Source organism: Ips typographus, linkage group LG10 (assembly GCF_016097725.1).
Source record: "Ips typographus isolate SLU linkage group LG10, UJ_Ityp_2.0, whole genome shotgun sequence".
NCBI lineage: Eukaryota > Metazoa > Arthropoda > Insecta > Coleoptera > Curculionidae > Ips > Ips typographus.
Window position 1 is genome coordinate 7369218 of NC_138431.1, and position 13736 is coordinate 7382953.

General features: G+C 40.8%; 2 protein-coding genes across 8 annotated transcripts; one reads left to right on the forward strand and one right to left on the reverse strand.

The window, feature by feature from the left end:
- The first annotated feature begins 96 nt into the window (after positions 1-96).
- LOC145734387 (WD repeat-containing protein 3) lies at positions 97-4986 on the forward strand. The gene is made up of 12 exons (XM_081987678.1): positions 97-422; positions 1273-1482; positions 1542-1916; positions 1968-2167; positions 2226-2591; positions 2642-2801; positions 2852-3079; positions 3132-3401; positions 3962-4204; positions 4254-4441; positions 4493-4715; positions 4770-4986. The coding sequence occupies exons 1-12, from the start codon at positions 252-254 to the stop codon at positions 4935-4937; spliced, it is 2802 nt and encodes a 933-aa protein (XP_081843804.1). The 5' UTR covers positions 97-251; the 3' UTR covers positions 4938-4986.
- Taf4 (TBP-associated factor 4) lies at positions 4965-13619 on the reverse strand. Of its 7 annotated transcripts, XR_014179421.1 has the most exons (14): positions 13045-13618; positions 12182-12319; positions 11809-11973; positions 10402-10584; positions 10249-10350; positions 9973-10185; positions 9531-9797; positions 9178-9475; positions 8117-8298; positions 7876-8059; positions 7684-7815; positions 7497-7627; positions 6184-6599; positions 4965-6019 (listed from the first exon to the last, which is right to left on the reverse strand). XR_014179421.1 is itself a non-coding variant. In XM_081987682.1 (13 exons), exons 1-13 carry the CDS (start codon positions 13507-13509, stop codon positions 6441-6443), a joined length of 2604 nt encoding a protein of 867 aa, XP_081843808.1. In that variant the 5' UTR covers positions 13510-13619; the 3' UTR covers positions 4965-6440. The 7 variants fall into 7 exon arrangements, 6 of the variants coding, with proteins under 6 accessions (XP_081843808.1, XP_081843809.1, XP_081843807.1 ...); XM_081987682.1 differs by having other exon boundaries at positions 4965-6599; positions 10402-10569; positions 13045-13619; XM_081987683.1 differs by having other exon boundaries at positions 4965-6599; positions 10402-10539.
- Positions 13620-13736: the final 117 nt, after the last annotated feature.

Below are 13736 nucleotides of genomic sequence, written 5' to 3' on the forward strand. Positions count from 1 at the left end.
ATCGTGGATCTGGGCTAACAACTAGTACGACAATAAACTGGTAAAACACTATGAAAATCCAAATACGCTTGTGCCGCCATCTATACTAAACCTATTTAATCGCGCTAACAGGAAACTGTAATCAATGTCGGGCTGTCACACCACTACTACCTAACCTCAAAATTTTCACGTGTTATTGTTTACAACTCTGGTTCACTGTTCAAACTCGTTTTATAATAGAAAATCGAAAATGCAGTATTAGCAGCGATAAAATGGGGCTAACCAAGGATTATTTACGTTACGTTCCGGCGGGGAATTTCAATATTGTGAGCAGTCAAAACTGCTCCCCCGTTTTCGTCACCTTGCAGGGCCAAATTGGACGTTTTGTGGCTGTGGGAGCCGGCGAAAACATTATAATCTGGGATCTACGTTTAGGCGAGAAGGTAATATCACACTAGTATAGAGAGTATAACAAAGTGATTGAAATTTACAACACCTTAAACTTGTGTCAGGGATTTTGTTGTGTTTGGCATTCCCAAAGTGACTCTAAAATCTTTTGGTAAAGTTAAAAGACTCTAGGAAGGTTTAGGACACTTTTAGAAGCTTCTAGAATACTTTGATGGTTTTCACTAGCATTTAAAGGTCCCTAGCATTACTAAAATGGTTCCAAAAGCTTCTGGTAAAGTTAAAAGACTTTTAGAACATTTTGATGGTTTTCAGTAGCATGTAAAGGTCTCTGGCATTTCCAAAATGATTCTAAAATCTTCTGGCAAATTTAAAAGACTCTAGGAAGGTTTCAGACACTTTTAGAAGCTTCTAGAATATTTTGATGGTTTTCACTAGCATTTAAAGGTCTCTGACATTTCGAAAATGATTCAAAAGATTCTAGGAAGGTTTAGGACACTTTTAGAGTATTTTGATGGTTTTCAGTAGCATTTAAAGATCTCTGACATTTCCAAAATGATTCTAAAATCTTCTGGTAAATTTAAAAGACTCTAGGGGGCCTATTCTTAAAAGCAGGGAATGGAATTCTCAAGAGAAGTGTTGATAGAATGTGACAGAAGAAGCTGACAATGGCGGGTTCCTGTCACATTCTACAGGTCTTTCTCTTGACAATTCCCCTCCCTCATTTCAAGAATATGCACCTAGGAAGATTTAAGACACTTCTAGAATACTTCAATGGCTTTCACTAGTATTTAAAGGTTTCTGGCAATTTTAAAAAATGTTTAGTACTATTTAGAATCTTCTGTCTACACATTACAACTTACCTAACTTAGTTCGCTTTCATCTCAGGCTCAAGTACTTCCTGGTGAAAAATCGGTGGTAACAGCACTATGTGCAAGCCCCAACAACCGACACCTGGCTGCAGGCTATTCCGATGGTACTGTCCTAGTCTATGACCTGAAATCTGCAGAAGTAATTAGCACGTTTGCCGGACACCGTTCCGAAATTACTACCCTCGCCTATGACGTTTACGGACATAAGCTGGCATCAGGAAGCAAGGTTTTCTCTGTCCTTATAAAAATTTGTATTGAGTTTGTGATTGAGGTTTTTTTTCCCAGGACACTCACATTATAGTATGGGACACAGTGGCTGAAAGTGGTCTGTGCCGATTCTCAGGCCATAAAGGCCCCATAACCAAAGTGTGCTTCATGTCCAAGGAAAATGTGTTAATATCAGCTTCCAGGGACAGTTTTGTCAAGTTTTGGGACTTAAGCACCCAACATTGCTTTAAAACGTTAACGGGACACCAAACTGAAGTGTGGGGGCTGTGTTTGGTCAAAGACGACCAATATTTGGTGAGTGGGTGTGGCGACGCGGAGCTCCGCGTTTACAAGCTGTCTCTAAGACACCCCGACAGTGAAAACGTCACCTCTGTTGAGCATTTGACCAACACTTTAGAGTTGGCCACTCTTGAAGAAGGAGATGACACTACAGTAAGTGGTTTTTTTAGGGTTTAGGGGCATTCATAATTTGATTGGTTCTAGCATCCACTGCAGTGTTTGAAAGCTGGAACATTGTTGCGCAATGGAAAAGGCAGAACCATGTCCTTGACTAGGGACGTGTCAGGGCAAATCGTAGGTTGTCATGGATCAGACAAAATGATTGAAGTGTTTTACTTTTGTTCGGACGACGAGGCGCAGATCAGGCACAAAAAACGCGTGAAAAAGGAGCAGAAAAAACTCAAGTAAATCAGTCCAAAACACCCTCAAAAAATACTCACAACTATAATTAAATCTGTACAGGCTGAACCCAGATAGTGACGTACAAGTAAACCTTCAGTTGAGTTTGCGCGACGAAGTGAAACGTTTAAACTCCATCAAGCTGGACAGCAAACCAAAAAGTCTGGATTTGGTGTTGGGAAACGGGGGAGAACTGCGGGTGGCAGTTAACTTTAACGACAATTGCCTCAGACTTTACAACTTGCAAACTTTGATCAAAGACTCGGACGCCACGTGTTTAAGGGGAATACTGAACCAGGGGCATCACAGTGACGTCAGGGCGTTGGCTTTCAGTAGTGACAATTTGGCGATCGTTTCTGGGAGTGGGGAGAGTGTGAAAATGTGGAATAGGCCTTCCCAGACCTGTCTGCGCACCGTGGAAACTAATGGGTTAGTTTAGGTCAGCAAGTCTAAACTGGTTTACTGATATTAGTTAACAGGTTGGTGCAGTCTCTAGTATTTGTGCCCGGTGATCGACACGTTTTAGCTGGTCTTAACGATGGTCGACTGTTAATTATCGATATAGCCGCCGGGGATATTTTAGAAGAAATTCCAGCGCATACGAAAGATTTAAGGTCTATTACTTTAACTCCAGACTTGGTAAGTAAGAATATGTTTATTAGAGCAGAGGTTTGATTGGTGTAAATTAGAGAGGTTGCGTAACTGGAAGTGGGGATGAAACAGTCAAGTTCTGGAATTTTGAGCTTGTAGTCGATGAGCAAAGCCAGCTAAAGGTAAAAGTGCTGTCACTAGTGCATACCAGAACCTTAAAACTAGAAAGTGCCGTTATGTGCGTCAAACTCTCGGCTAATGGCAAGTTTATTGCTGTGGCCCTGTTGGATTCCACAGTCAAAATATTCTTCGTGGACTCGTTCAAAGTATGCCGGACCTATTTAACAAAACTGACCAGCTAAATCAACTTTATTCTAGTTTTACCTATCGTTGTACGGGCACAAATTACCCGTTTACTGCATGGACATTTCCAGCGACTCCAGACTGATCGCCACCGGGTCCGGCGATCGAAACGTCAAAATTTGGGGCATGGACTTTGGGGACTGCCACAAGAGCGTTTTCGCGCACGACGACACCGTCACCGGACTGCAATTCGTACCGAAAACCCACTACGTATTCACGTGCGGCAAAGATGGACGAGTGAAACAGTGGGACGCGGACAAGTACCACAAAATTATCACACTGCAGGTAATCCACATTATTTCACAATTTTCTTTGAAAACTGTATGTAAACAAGTACACTTTACGCCATTTTGAAACTTTTACTTTTGACAGATGTCAGTGAGAGGTGGTTTTTTTGACAAATGACCTTTGTCACTGTCAATCTTCCAGAACCTAACCATAGACATGTTAATGTGTACTTGGAACAAACACAAGAAATGTTTTTAATTTTTATACTAACGGTAAATTAAAATGTGCCGTATTTGCGTAAATCCCACAGAGTTTGACGTTTTGAAAATGCATTCGTATTGCTTAGCGATTAGCTGCAACTTGTAGCGCTCTCTTTGTCACACGCGCTTATTAACTGAACGCAATTCTCGATCTCGCCGTTTAAGGAGTTGTGTGCGTTGTTGCCAAATTGCTAGTTGACCGTTTTTTGTTGTTGATGACTTGACTAAAAACTGCTTTCAGAGGGACAATATTGACTAAATTTGTTATTCAAATTTCTCTGTTAATGAAAAAAACTAAACATCTGACAACGTGGCGCCGTGTCAATGTCCACTGTACAATAAGAGTTTCTTTATCAGGGTCATTCGGGGGAAGCCCACTCTTTAGCAGTGAGTCCTAGCGGACAATACGTAGTATCCAGCGGTTCGGACAGAGTACTACGATTGTACGAAAAGTCTGAACAAATTGTGGTGCTACAGGACGAGGAGGAGGAGGAACGGGAACAACAAGAACAGCAACTAGCTACCGGGGAGCAAGTGGTAGTGCCTGGCCAACCAGGCTTAAATCTGCCCAGCAAGAGGACTGTAGGCAGTGAACGCGCGGTAAAACATTAAGTTTGGTGGGTTACCGTATTTTAACGGTTATTTTTAGGCTGAAAGTATTTTGGAGTGTCTGGAAGTGAACGAAAAGTTCCGGGAACAATTGGCAGAACACGATGCTTTGCAAGCGGCTACCACGCAAACGCTGGCGTCACCAGCGCCCCCTCTTTTGATGCAGGCTTTCAATGTTACCACCCCTGATGATTTTCTGTTGGAAACAATCAGACGGATTAGACCCAGGTATGTACGTTTCCACAACATATTTTGCGCATAACTAACAAATTAAAACAGCGACCTGGAGGAAGGACTGTTGCTACTCCCCTTCAACGCGGTGTGCGAGGTATTGACAATGTTGCCAAACCTCATAAACCGCGGCGATTGTACCGAGTTAGGCTGCAAGGTTGCCATGTTTTTGTTGAGGTTGCACCACGCTCCCATCGTAGCCAATCAGCTGCTGATGCCCACATTGGAGAAGTTGGACAAGTTCATGAAACGTCAGGTGGGAGAATTAAGAGTGAGTTGAGCTTTAATAGTTCCAAAACAGAAAAGTACTGATAAATTTTCACAGGATTTGATTGGTTACAATTATTTCGGGATGCAGTTCCTGCAGCGGCAAATCGAAAACGCTGAAGGGGTGCAGCTGTTTAGGGACGCTACGGTCGAGAGAAAAAAGGGCGAAAAGAAGCGCAAGAAAAGGGAGAATCTAAAACGGTCCATTATGGTTTTGAACAGTTGATTTGTAAATTATATTGGTCAATAAAACTTTTAGACTTTTATAAAAACAATTTAATAAAAATAGATATGGAACGTTCATGGTTACAAAATAAATACAAAAAGTTCCGATCACACGGACAAAAATCTATGTATGTACATATACAGAACAAAAAACTAGTCGATTTCAGGGGTGATTCAATTAATTTTATTATATTAAATCTATAACAAAAATTATATAATATTATATTCAATAGTTATTACAAAACAAAAATATGGTACAACTACTTACAGCGACGTGAAAATATCAACGCAAACGTCGTTTTTTTTTTCCATTTTTTCTTATAAAGAAAAGAATTTTCGCAAACAGACGACAACACCGTACGATTTGCACAATAAAAACACAATCAGTAAAAACTGTTTGATGTTCGTCTCTCAATGTATTTACAATTGTTAATTCAACCTAATTCGAACGCCAGTTTCAGCCGGCCCGGAGTAGACCAAAAACGTCGAACAATTATTTACTAGACAAAAAAAAAACAACAAAAATAAACAATAAAAAAACACGCGAGACGGGTCAACGTCCAAAGTTTCTGGAATATTCCAAACCTAAGTTTTGATACAAAACAATCGCCGGTGTGGTAATATTCTGGTACTTAAAACGCTCAGTTTGGCAGTTTTTTTGTTAGGGCAGCGTTGCCATTTCGTTTCTTCTCGCAAGTTCAAATTCAGTAAAACAGTAAGCTCAAGTTACACACAACTTAGCTCAAGTAAGGCGTTAACAGTTAACCACTGATGTGTGAACTGAGTAGATCAAATGTAACGTCACGATGACGTCATTAAGCAAAATCTGACCAATTGTAAAACGTTTAACAAAAGAAATTGGGGTTGGTTGACAAGCAAAAGTGACGTCGGTCATCTTAGGTGTTGTGTTCATAATTTTGATTTTTTTCATAATTTTACGCTAAAAAGTTCGATTTTAAGCCTTATTACATCGAAAATTATTAAAAAAAAGACAACTTACGCTGCAAAATAGTTTTAAATATTGCTAGGTAGTAGTGTAAAAACAATAATTATGAACGCAACACTTTACTTGGCTTTCGCGTGCTTAGATGTTGTGTTCATAATTTTGATTTTTTTCATAATTTTAAGCTAAAAAGTATGATTTTAAGCCTTATACATTGAAAATTATTAAAAAAGACAACTTACACTGCAAAATAGCTTTAAATATTGCTAGGTAGTAGTGCAAAAACAATAATTATGAACGCAACACTTTTATTTGTCACCGTTGTCGTAATAAATATAATTTTTCAATTTAAAGAAGTGGAAATGACAACACCGCCTTTGGTACCCCGATTGACATTGCCTTTCCTGACATTTAAACTTCCAGCCAGTTTTACACGCCTACGGACACACACACACCACAAGAGCCCTGGGAGCACCACTATTTGGACAGGCGCGCGCACTATATCCGCGACCGTATTATCATTATTATCACAACGAGACTGCGAGCGCACCCGATTCGGTATCACTTTAGGTACGCCCGGTACAACAGTTTACTTCTGCACAGGTCTTTTTCGGACTCGAACAGAAACTGCAGGTCGCGCATTGTCACTTTTTTGATCCGTTGCCGTAGCGGCATCTGACCGGTTCGCAGGCTGTTGTTCGTTCCGCCCATTGACGGGCTCTGGATCAGAAAATACGATCAGACGACTAGTTGACGGATTTAGGAGAACGACAAACAAAAGAGGATGATGTTGGATGGAGGGCACCGGGACGTTTGGATTTGAAAAGATCACTCATATAAAGGGTTTAAATAAAAAGACAATTCAACCAAAAAAAATCAAAACAAACTAAAATTTGACAGTTCACGTTTTTGAGATGGCCATCTTGTTTTATCAGAATGAGTTAAAATGAGACAGACCTAGTAAACACACTAACCCTAAATTTCATCTTTTGATAGGAGGCCGTGCAACTCAAACGTCAATACATTTTGACAATTGACATTGATTTTGTGTTGTGTCACGTTTTGGTATTCAAATATTCAAAATGAAGCAAAACCTGTGTCTTTCCACTGTATTCTACAACTAGTTCACCTAACCAGACCGTAAAATTAACGCACAAAAGAAGAACTAGGATTTAGGATGGTTTTTAGTAAGTAGAGTAAGGTTTTTTGAACGCTACAACTGGCTTTCAGTAGACCGTTCTTTTTAGTTCAAATTCGTTGAATTTTAGGTTCATTTTTAAGCTAAACCATTCAGAATTTTTCCTGCGGTTCAACTGTGTAACATTAGAGACGATAAAACTGATAAAAGTGTTTCAAAAAATTCAAATTAAGTGTGAATCAGACTGTGATTTTTTTCATCTCTATTCTCACAGTCTGAACTAGCCTTAACGTTTAAAATGCGCTGTGCAATACTCCTTAAAGTTTCCCACTAAAAACATTTGAATTCCCTGAGTTAAGTAGTAAAAGAACTCATTTCCTTTAAATCAAAATTGTTACTACGCCCTCTTGTGGACATTCTTAGTGGAAAAGTAGGGTTTCAAATTGGAATTGTAACAGGATTTTGTAGTAAGTACGTACCTGTGCGTTTGAGGTGGTTTCCCCGTCAAAACGAGGCTTTTTCCGTGGACCAATCGCCTGTAAAGCGGTCGCGTTGGCTTCCCGTTGGCGTAGTTCCTCCATTTCGACCCGTTGCATTTCCTTCGCTTTTGCTGCAAATTAAAAAAACCCTAAAAAACACACAAAACAAAAATTGAACAAAATCCACCTTTAAGTTTGGCCTGTTCGGGATCCTCGGTCTTTGATCGACTTTTAGCCGCCCTTAGCAGCATTTCCCGTTCCAATTCTTCGTGTTTTTTCCGTTCCGCCTTGTCGAGATCCTCCAGGAACTTCAGTTGACCTGATTAATCAGATTTAGTCAGTTTTGATTAGTTTTTCAAGGGTTAGCGAGTCGACTAACCTTTAATATCGTTGGTGATCTCGTAACGTGAATCGCTTTTCACAATTTCTAACCGATGTTCGGTGATAACCGCCAATTTCTCCACGAGATTGCGCAGTCGTTCTTGAGCCGCGTGCGATATGCACGCGGCTACGTCACCCGTTCCCGGGTCGTCTAGTCCGTGTTTCGTCATAATTTGCCTAAGCTACAAGGATAAGTTTTTTAATCGCCCAATGAGGGACGGTGAGTAAATTGTGCGTACTTTTAATTGCAAAGGGCCCATAGAACACATAATCTCCTCCTTACAGGACCGAATCTGCGTACCGACGTATTCGGTAGAACCGAGAATTTTTTGGGTTTCCTCCGCCAAATTTACGCCACCCATTGCGGCCACATCGTTAATATCATCGTCCCCAGTGTATGCCGTCGAAAAAGACTTTTTCTCTGTGAAAAGAAAAAATATTTTTTTTCTACTAGCGTGCGGTAAAGTGCAAGATTTATTTACAATAAATGTATAATAAACCTGCAATTTTGAAGTTTATATGTGTAGAGCGAAAATACCCATTTTCACCAACTTTTTTATAAAAGTGTGGAAAAGCTACTTTTCAGCACTCATTTTAATTTAAAAAAAAAAACAACTGTTTATTTGATTTCTTAATTAAGAATACATTTTTAATCATCTTCACGCTAAATTCCTTCAATTTAATGAAAATTGATACTCCGGACTCCCAGGAAAAATTTTGAACCACTGATGTAATTTTTCACTTTTATATAACTGAGTAGATCAAATGTAACGTCACGATGACGTCATTAAGCAAAATCTGACCAATTGTAAAACGTTTAACAAGAGAATTTGGAGTTTGTTGACAAGCAAAAGTGACGTCGGTAATCTTAGGTGTTGTGTTCATAATTTTGATTTTTTTTATAATTTTACGCTAAAAAGTTTGATTTTAAGCCTTATAAATTGAAAATTATTAAAAAAGACAATTACGCTGCAAAATAGCTCTAAATATTGCTAGGTAGTAGTGCAAAAACAATAATTATGAGCGCAACACTTTACTTGACTTTCGCGTGCTTCGATGTTGTGTTCATAATTTTGATTTTTTTCATAATTTTAGGCTGAAAAGTTTGATTTTAAGCCTTATACATTGAAAATTATTAAAAAAGACAATTTACGCTGCAAAATAGCTCTAAATATTGCTAGGTAGTAGTGCAAAAACAATAATTATGAACGCAACACTTTTATTTGTCACCGTTGTCATAATAAATACAATTTTTCAATTTAGAGAAGTGAAATCAATTCTCTCTGTCTATCAAACTCACCTTTCTCTTTGGCTGAAGGTCTACTGGACCCAAGACCAGCATTTGGACCTTTACCACCAATAAGTGTTACGTTTTTGCCACCAGCCGGGACAGTAACCCGTTGAGGAGGTGGTCTACCTTGACCAGCAGGTCGAACTTGTAGAGGCCGCGCCACCGCAGGCCTTGGCTGTTGTTGTACACCCTGAGGTAGAGATTGTTGACCGGCGCCCGCGTACACCGGGTGCAGCGCAGGCGGTTGCGACGAAGAGATCGATTGTGGTTGCTGTTGCTGAGCGATTGGTTGTCGGATTGCTGCCACCTGTCACAAAAAAAAAAACTTGAGAAACGTACAGCCGGACAGGTCGAAGAATTACCATTCTGGGTTGTTGCTGGGCCGCTCCCCGAAGAGGGCTGACCAGCCGATGTTGAAGAACGGTGCCTGGGGCACCTGGAGTGCGCACTACTGTGGCTGCCGGCCCAACAATGCGCACCTGTTGACCTGACGGCGTTGCTGTCCTCACAGTTTGAACTGTGGGGGCGGCACCGGCCATAGAAAACACCATGTTGGGGGGCGGCGGTCGGATACCGTCTATCGTTAACTCATTAGTAGCCAACGACTGACGGAGGAGTGGCAGACTTTTCTGTAAAACATTTTGTTCAAAGTTACACTTAACCTGAAAATCTAAATGCTGCTCAGATAGACTGTCTATTGGACAATCATTTACACAACCAAAAAACACTTAAAAGAACTTTGGGTTTCAGGAATGAATATAATTTATAACGGATGACAATTATAAAGTGTCAAATGGTACTAACCTTCAAAAATCCAATAAGACAAGGCTGCGGACTAGCGTTCAGCAATCGTTCGAGTTTATCACAAAAATCCTCCGGTTCGACTTTATTGTCGATCAGTTCCTGAATCAGGGTGCGCACGTTTCGTTCCACCGATTTCGGCTCTCGACTGCTCAGATCCAGCAAATTGGCTAGGAACTTTCGGCACTTTTCTTTGGTATTATCGTTAGCTGGTCTCTAGATACGCAAATCGACATTAAATCCGAGCACACTTAGCAGGAATTCATTTTTAAGACTAACCTGTATAGGTTGTGTGGTTTGGACTACAGGTTGGGCGGAACTCACGGTTGTGGTGCCGCCCGCTTGCACTGGAGTAGTAGACGTTCCGGACGCTGCCGCTTGCTGTGACGAAAACGTCATTAAATTATTTTTCTACAATCAACTGAATCTTACCGCTGGTACTGTCTGCATACGAAACGTCATCGGTTGGCCGGTAGCTTGAGACGTTGCCAAGTTGGCGGTTTGGGCGGGGGCGGTGCCGACGCGCAGCAACTGGTACTGTCCATTCTCAGTCTTAAGCAGCAACGCCCCCTGTTGACCCGGTTGCAAACCGTGAAACGACTGTAACGTTAGTTGCTAGAACACCCAGAGACATACGGACAATGTTAGACGGACGTACACTCGAGCTGGAAGCATTATAGCGAAAAATGGCCACTCTACCCGACAACTAAAATTTATTAACCAATCAAGGGGAAGAGAGACCATTTTTGGGTTTAGGTGACAGAAGTCTGTCAACGTAGGCACAAAAAAAAAACAGAGCATCAAATAAGCAAAGCACTCCTAAACTTGCAATATTATAACTGACTTCTGACAGTTGTTGGTCTGGTTATGACAAGTCAAAATATAATACAGGTGTGGTAAATCTAAAACCGACCATAGGAAAACCGTGTAACTGACAGAGAAACGTAGATAATTGCATGCGTGGGACAAAGACAGTAAACGAAAAAAAACCAAGTAGGCCATATTTTCAGTACGCTGTTGCCAAAATCCAATACCGTCGACAGAATTAATTGGATTTTGGCAACAGCGTACTGAAAATACGGCCTACTTGGTTTTTTTTCGTTTACTGTCTTTGTCCCACGCATGCAATTATCTACGTTTCTCTGTCACTTGCACGGTTTTCCTATGGTCGGTTTTGGATTTACCACACCTGTATAATGAATCTCTAAAAATTTGTTTATTCTAAGCTACAAAAACTGCAATTTTTATGCAAAAAAAAAACAGCAAAGTGACCCACTACAAATTATACAGCTCTTTATCAAAAATCATTTGCCAACTTAAGAGGAAATGACTGATAAATCGCCTAAAAAGGTGCTAAAGTTTAACCCCCTACACCAGTTTAGTAAGAGATGGGAAATTAGTAGGAACTTAAAAAGGTAAAAAAAAATAAGCGAGGCCAGTCAAAAACAGACGATCGACTCAAGTAATGAACCAAAACAAACGAATACAAAGTGGGTGTTCTAAGAGATATCCACGAATACTAAAATAGTAAATACTGTCCAAAAAATTGACCTGGATCTACTTTTTTCCAGGGCAAAATCCCATTACAATGGGAAGGTTTCTTTCTATATTGATTACACATGCAAACCAAAAACAATCACACAAAAAGTTGTACAGTGATACAAATTTAGTGGTGAACTGCATCTACTGGGTGTCCCCAACATTAATGTTGTATTGGTTGTAAAAATTGACACAAAAGCTACTGATTAAGCATAAATCTAAAACCCCCTGTACATACATACAAACATTCATTTCATGGAGAAACCTTCCCATAAAAGGGACAGACTACAAGAGACTTACAGGCGCACCGGGCCGGGCACCCACTAGCCCAGGGGCCGCGCTTAGTACGACCCTGGCCGGGCCCTTGGTTTGGCCCCCTTGGGGACGCACATTCACCACTTGCAGATTGGATAGGATCGGTTGGGAGGTGACACCTATAGTGGTCGTTTGAATGCCCTGCGTGCCCTGCAATTAATCCTCGCCAATTTGAGTGTGTGAGTTGGAATAGAGGACTGGATTGGGACAAGAGTATTTTTTGTTAATTGTGTTAGACAAGGACGGAGGGAGGACTAGCCTTGATAGCATAGTGACAGGCTACTGGGGAGAGGGCGTTAGTAGTAAAACTCTTTGAAATCGGTAGCGTGTTGACTCTATAGGAAGGGGCATTACTTACGTTGTTGGCTTGCGGCACTGCGTTTACAGGCACTGTGACTAGACCGGGGGTTCCACCTGGTGCTCCCGTTTTCAGTACGATTGTGGCCGGTTTCTGGACAGGTACTTGAGAAATTGTTGATGGGGCTGATCCCAGTACCTAAGATAATGGATAATCCAGTGTAAAACCAGCATAAAATAATACATTTCTTGCCTGTAATTAGTATAAACCATAGTCTCAAATTATTTGAATTTGGCGCCTTAAAAATGACATTAGACAGAATGTCCTATTGTAGCCCAAAAAACTGAAGAAAGTGAGGTTACGATTATTTCTAGGTTTAGGAACTTCTGAAAGTTAAGGGGAACAGAGGAATGTGTTAATGTGTAATTTAAGACTTTGATATGCAGTAATGGTGCATGCTTATAAAAAATTAAAGTGGCAACACTAAAAATTCAAACCAGTGCTAACTGATTTTAACTGCCCATAAGATTAACCTGGATTAACCAGATAATTGATTAGTAGTTAACCATGACTTGATAAACAGACATATTAACCTTGTGACAATTGTTGTTTCTACTCTCATATGTTTTTGACAGCTGTCATAAAGGTAACTTAACCACCATAAACAATAACATGGATTTAACTTGGATTGCTTGTTAGGGGCATTTCACTTCGCTTTAGGCTCTTTACACTGACTTTGGCCTGATTCAAGTTTAAAGTTCTATAAGAGATTTTATTTTTAAAGTCTTTCCATCATTAGTTAGCTTTTTATAAAGTTGTAAGAAACAATGACTGAGTTGAGTATTGTTATAGGGGCAAATCTGGTTAGGGTACCACTGTTGAACATGAAAATAAATAAGGATACAAACAAAACAGAAACAAACCGTTTGTGGGGCCATATTGATGGTGCCGTTCGGTATTTGGCCTTGAGGGGGGCGTTGCTGTAATACAGCGCCCTGCGCCCCCATCACCTGACCACCCTGAGTGTACACTATCTTCACCCCTTCTGGGGGCTTCTGATCCAGACTGTAAGTCGATGTTATGGCGGATTGCGCGGACGCGTTCATGTACCCGCTGTTGTTCATTTGTTTGTCCGCGACGTTGGACACGCTAGCGCTGATCGAGTCGCCGTTGGCCATGGTTCCATGTTTCTGGGGGGCTGACGACGCCGTCCCGCCGTTCGAAATCGCGCTATTCACGTGGTTCTGTTGCAGGCCGGCGTTAGGGGGCTGTTGCACGTGGGGCGAGGCGGTACCGAGCTGGTTTTCCAAAGATCCAACGATCGCGTTTACGGCCGATTCGTCCACGTCCGTGTTCAGAGCTTCCTCGAGAAAGTTTGCCGACGCCATTTTCCGAGACTCTACTGTGAACAAATGAAGCGCGCATGATCCGACACTTGAGTTTTCGTCGCCACGTTGCCAACTCTCATGCTGTCATTGAACCAAAACAAATTCTCTCGATTTCTTAACCAAATTATTACGCACGAATATAATCAATAAATGTTTTTTTTTAATTGAATCTCATTTAAAAAACACTTTTAAACTTTAAAGTGTTAAAAACTAAATTTACTAATAAA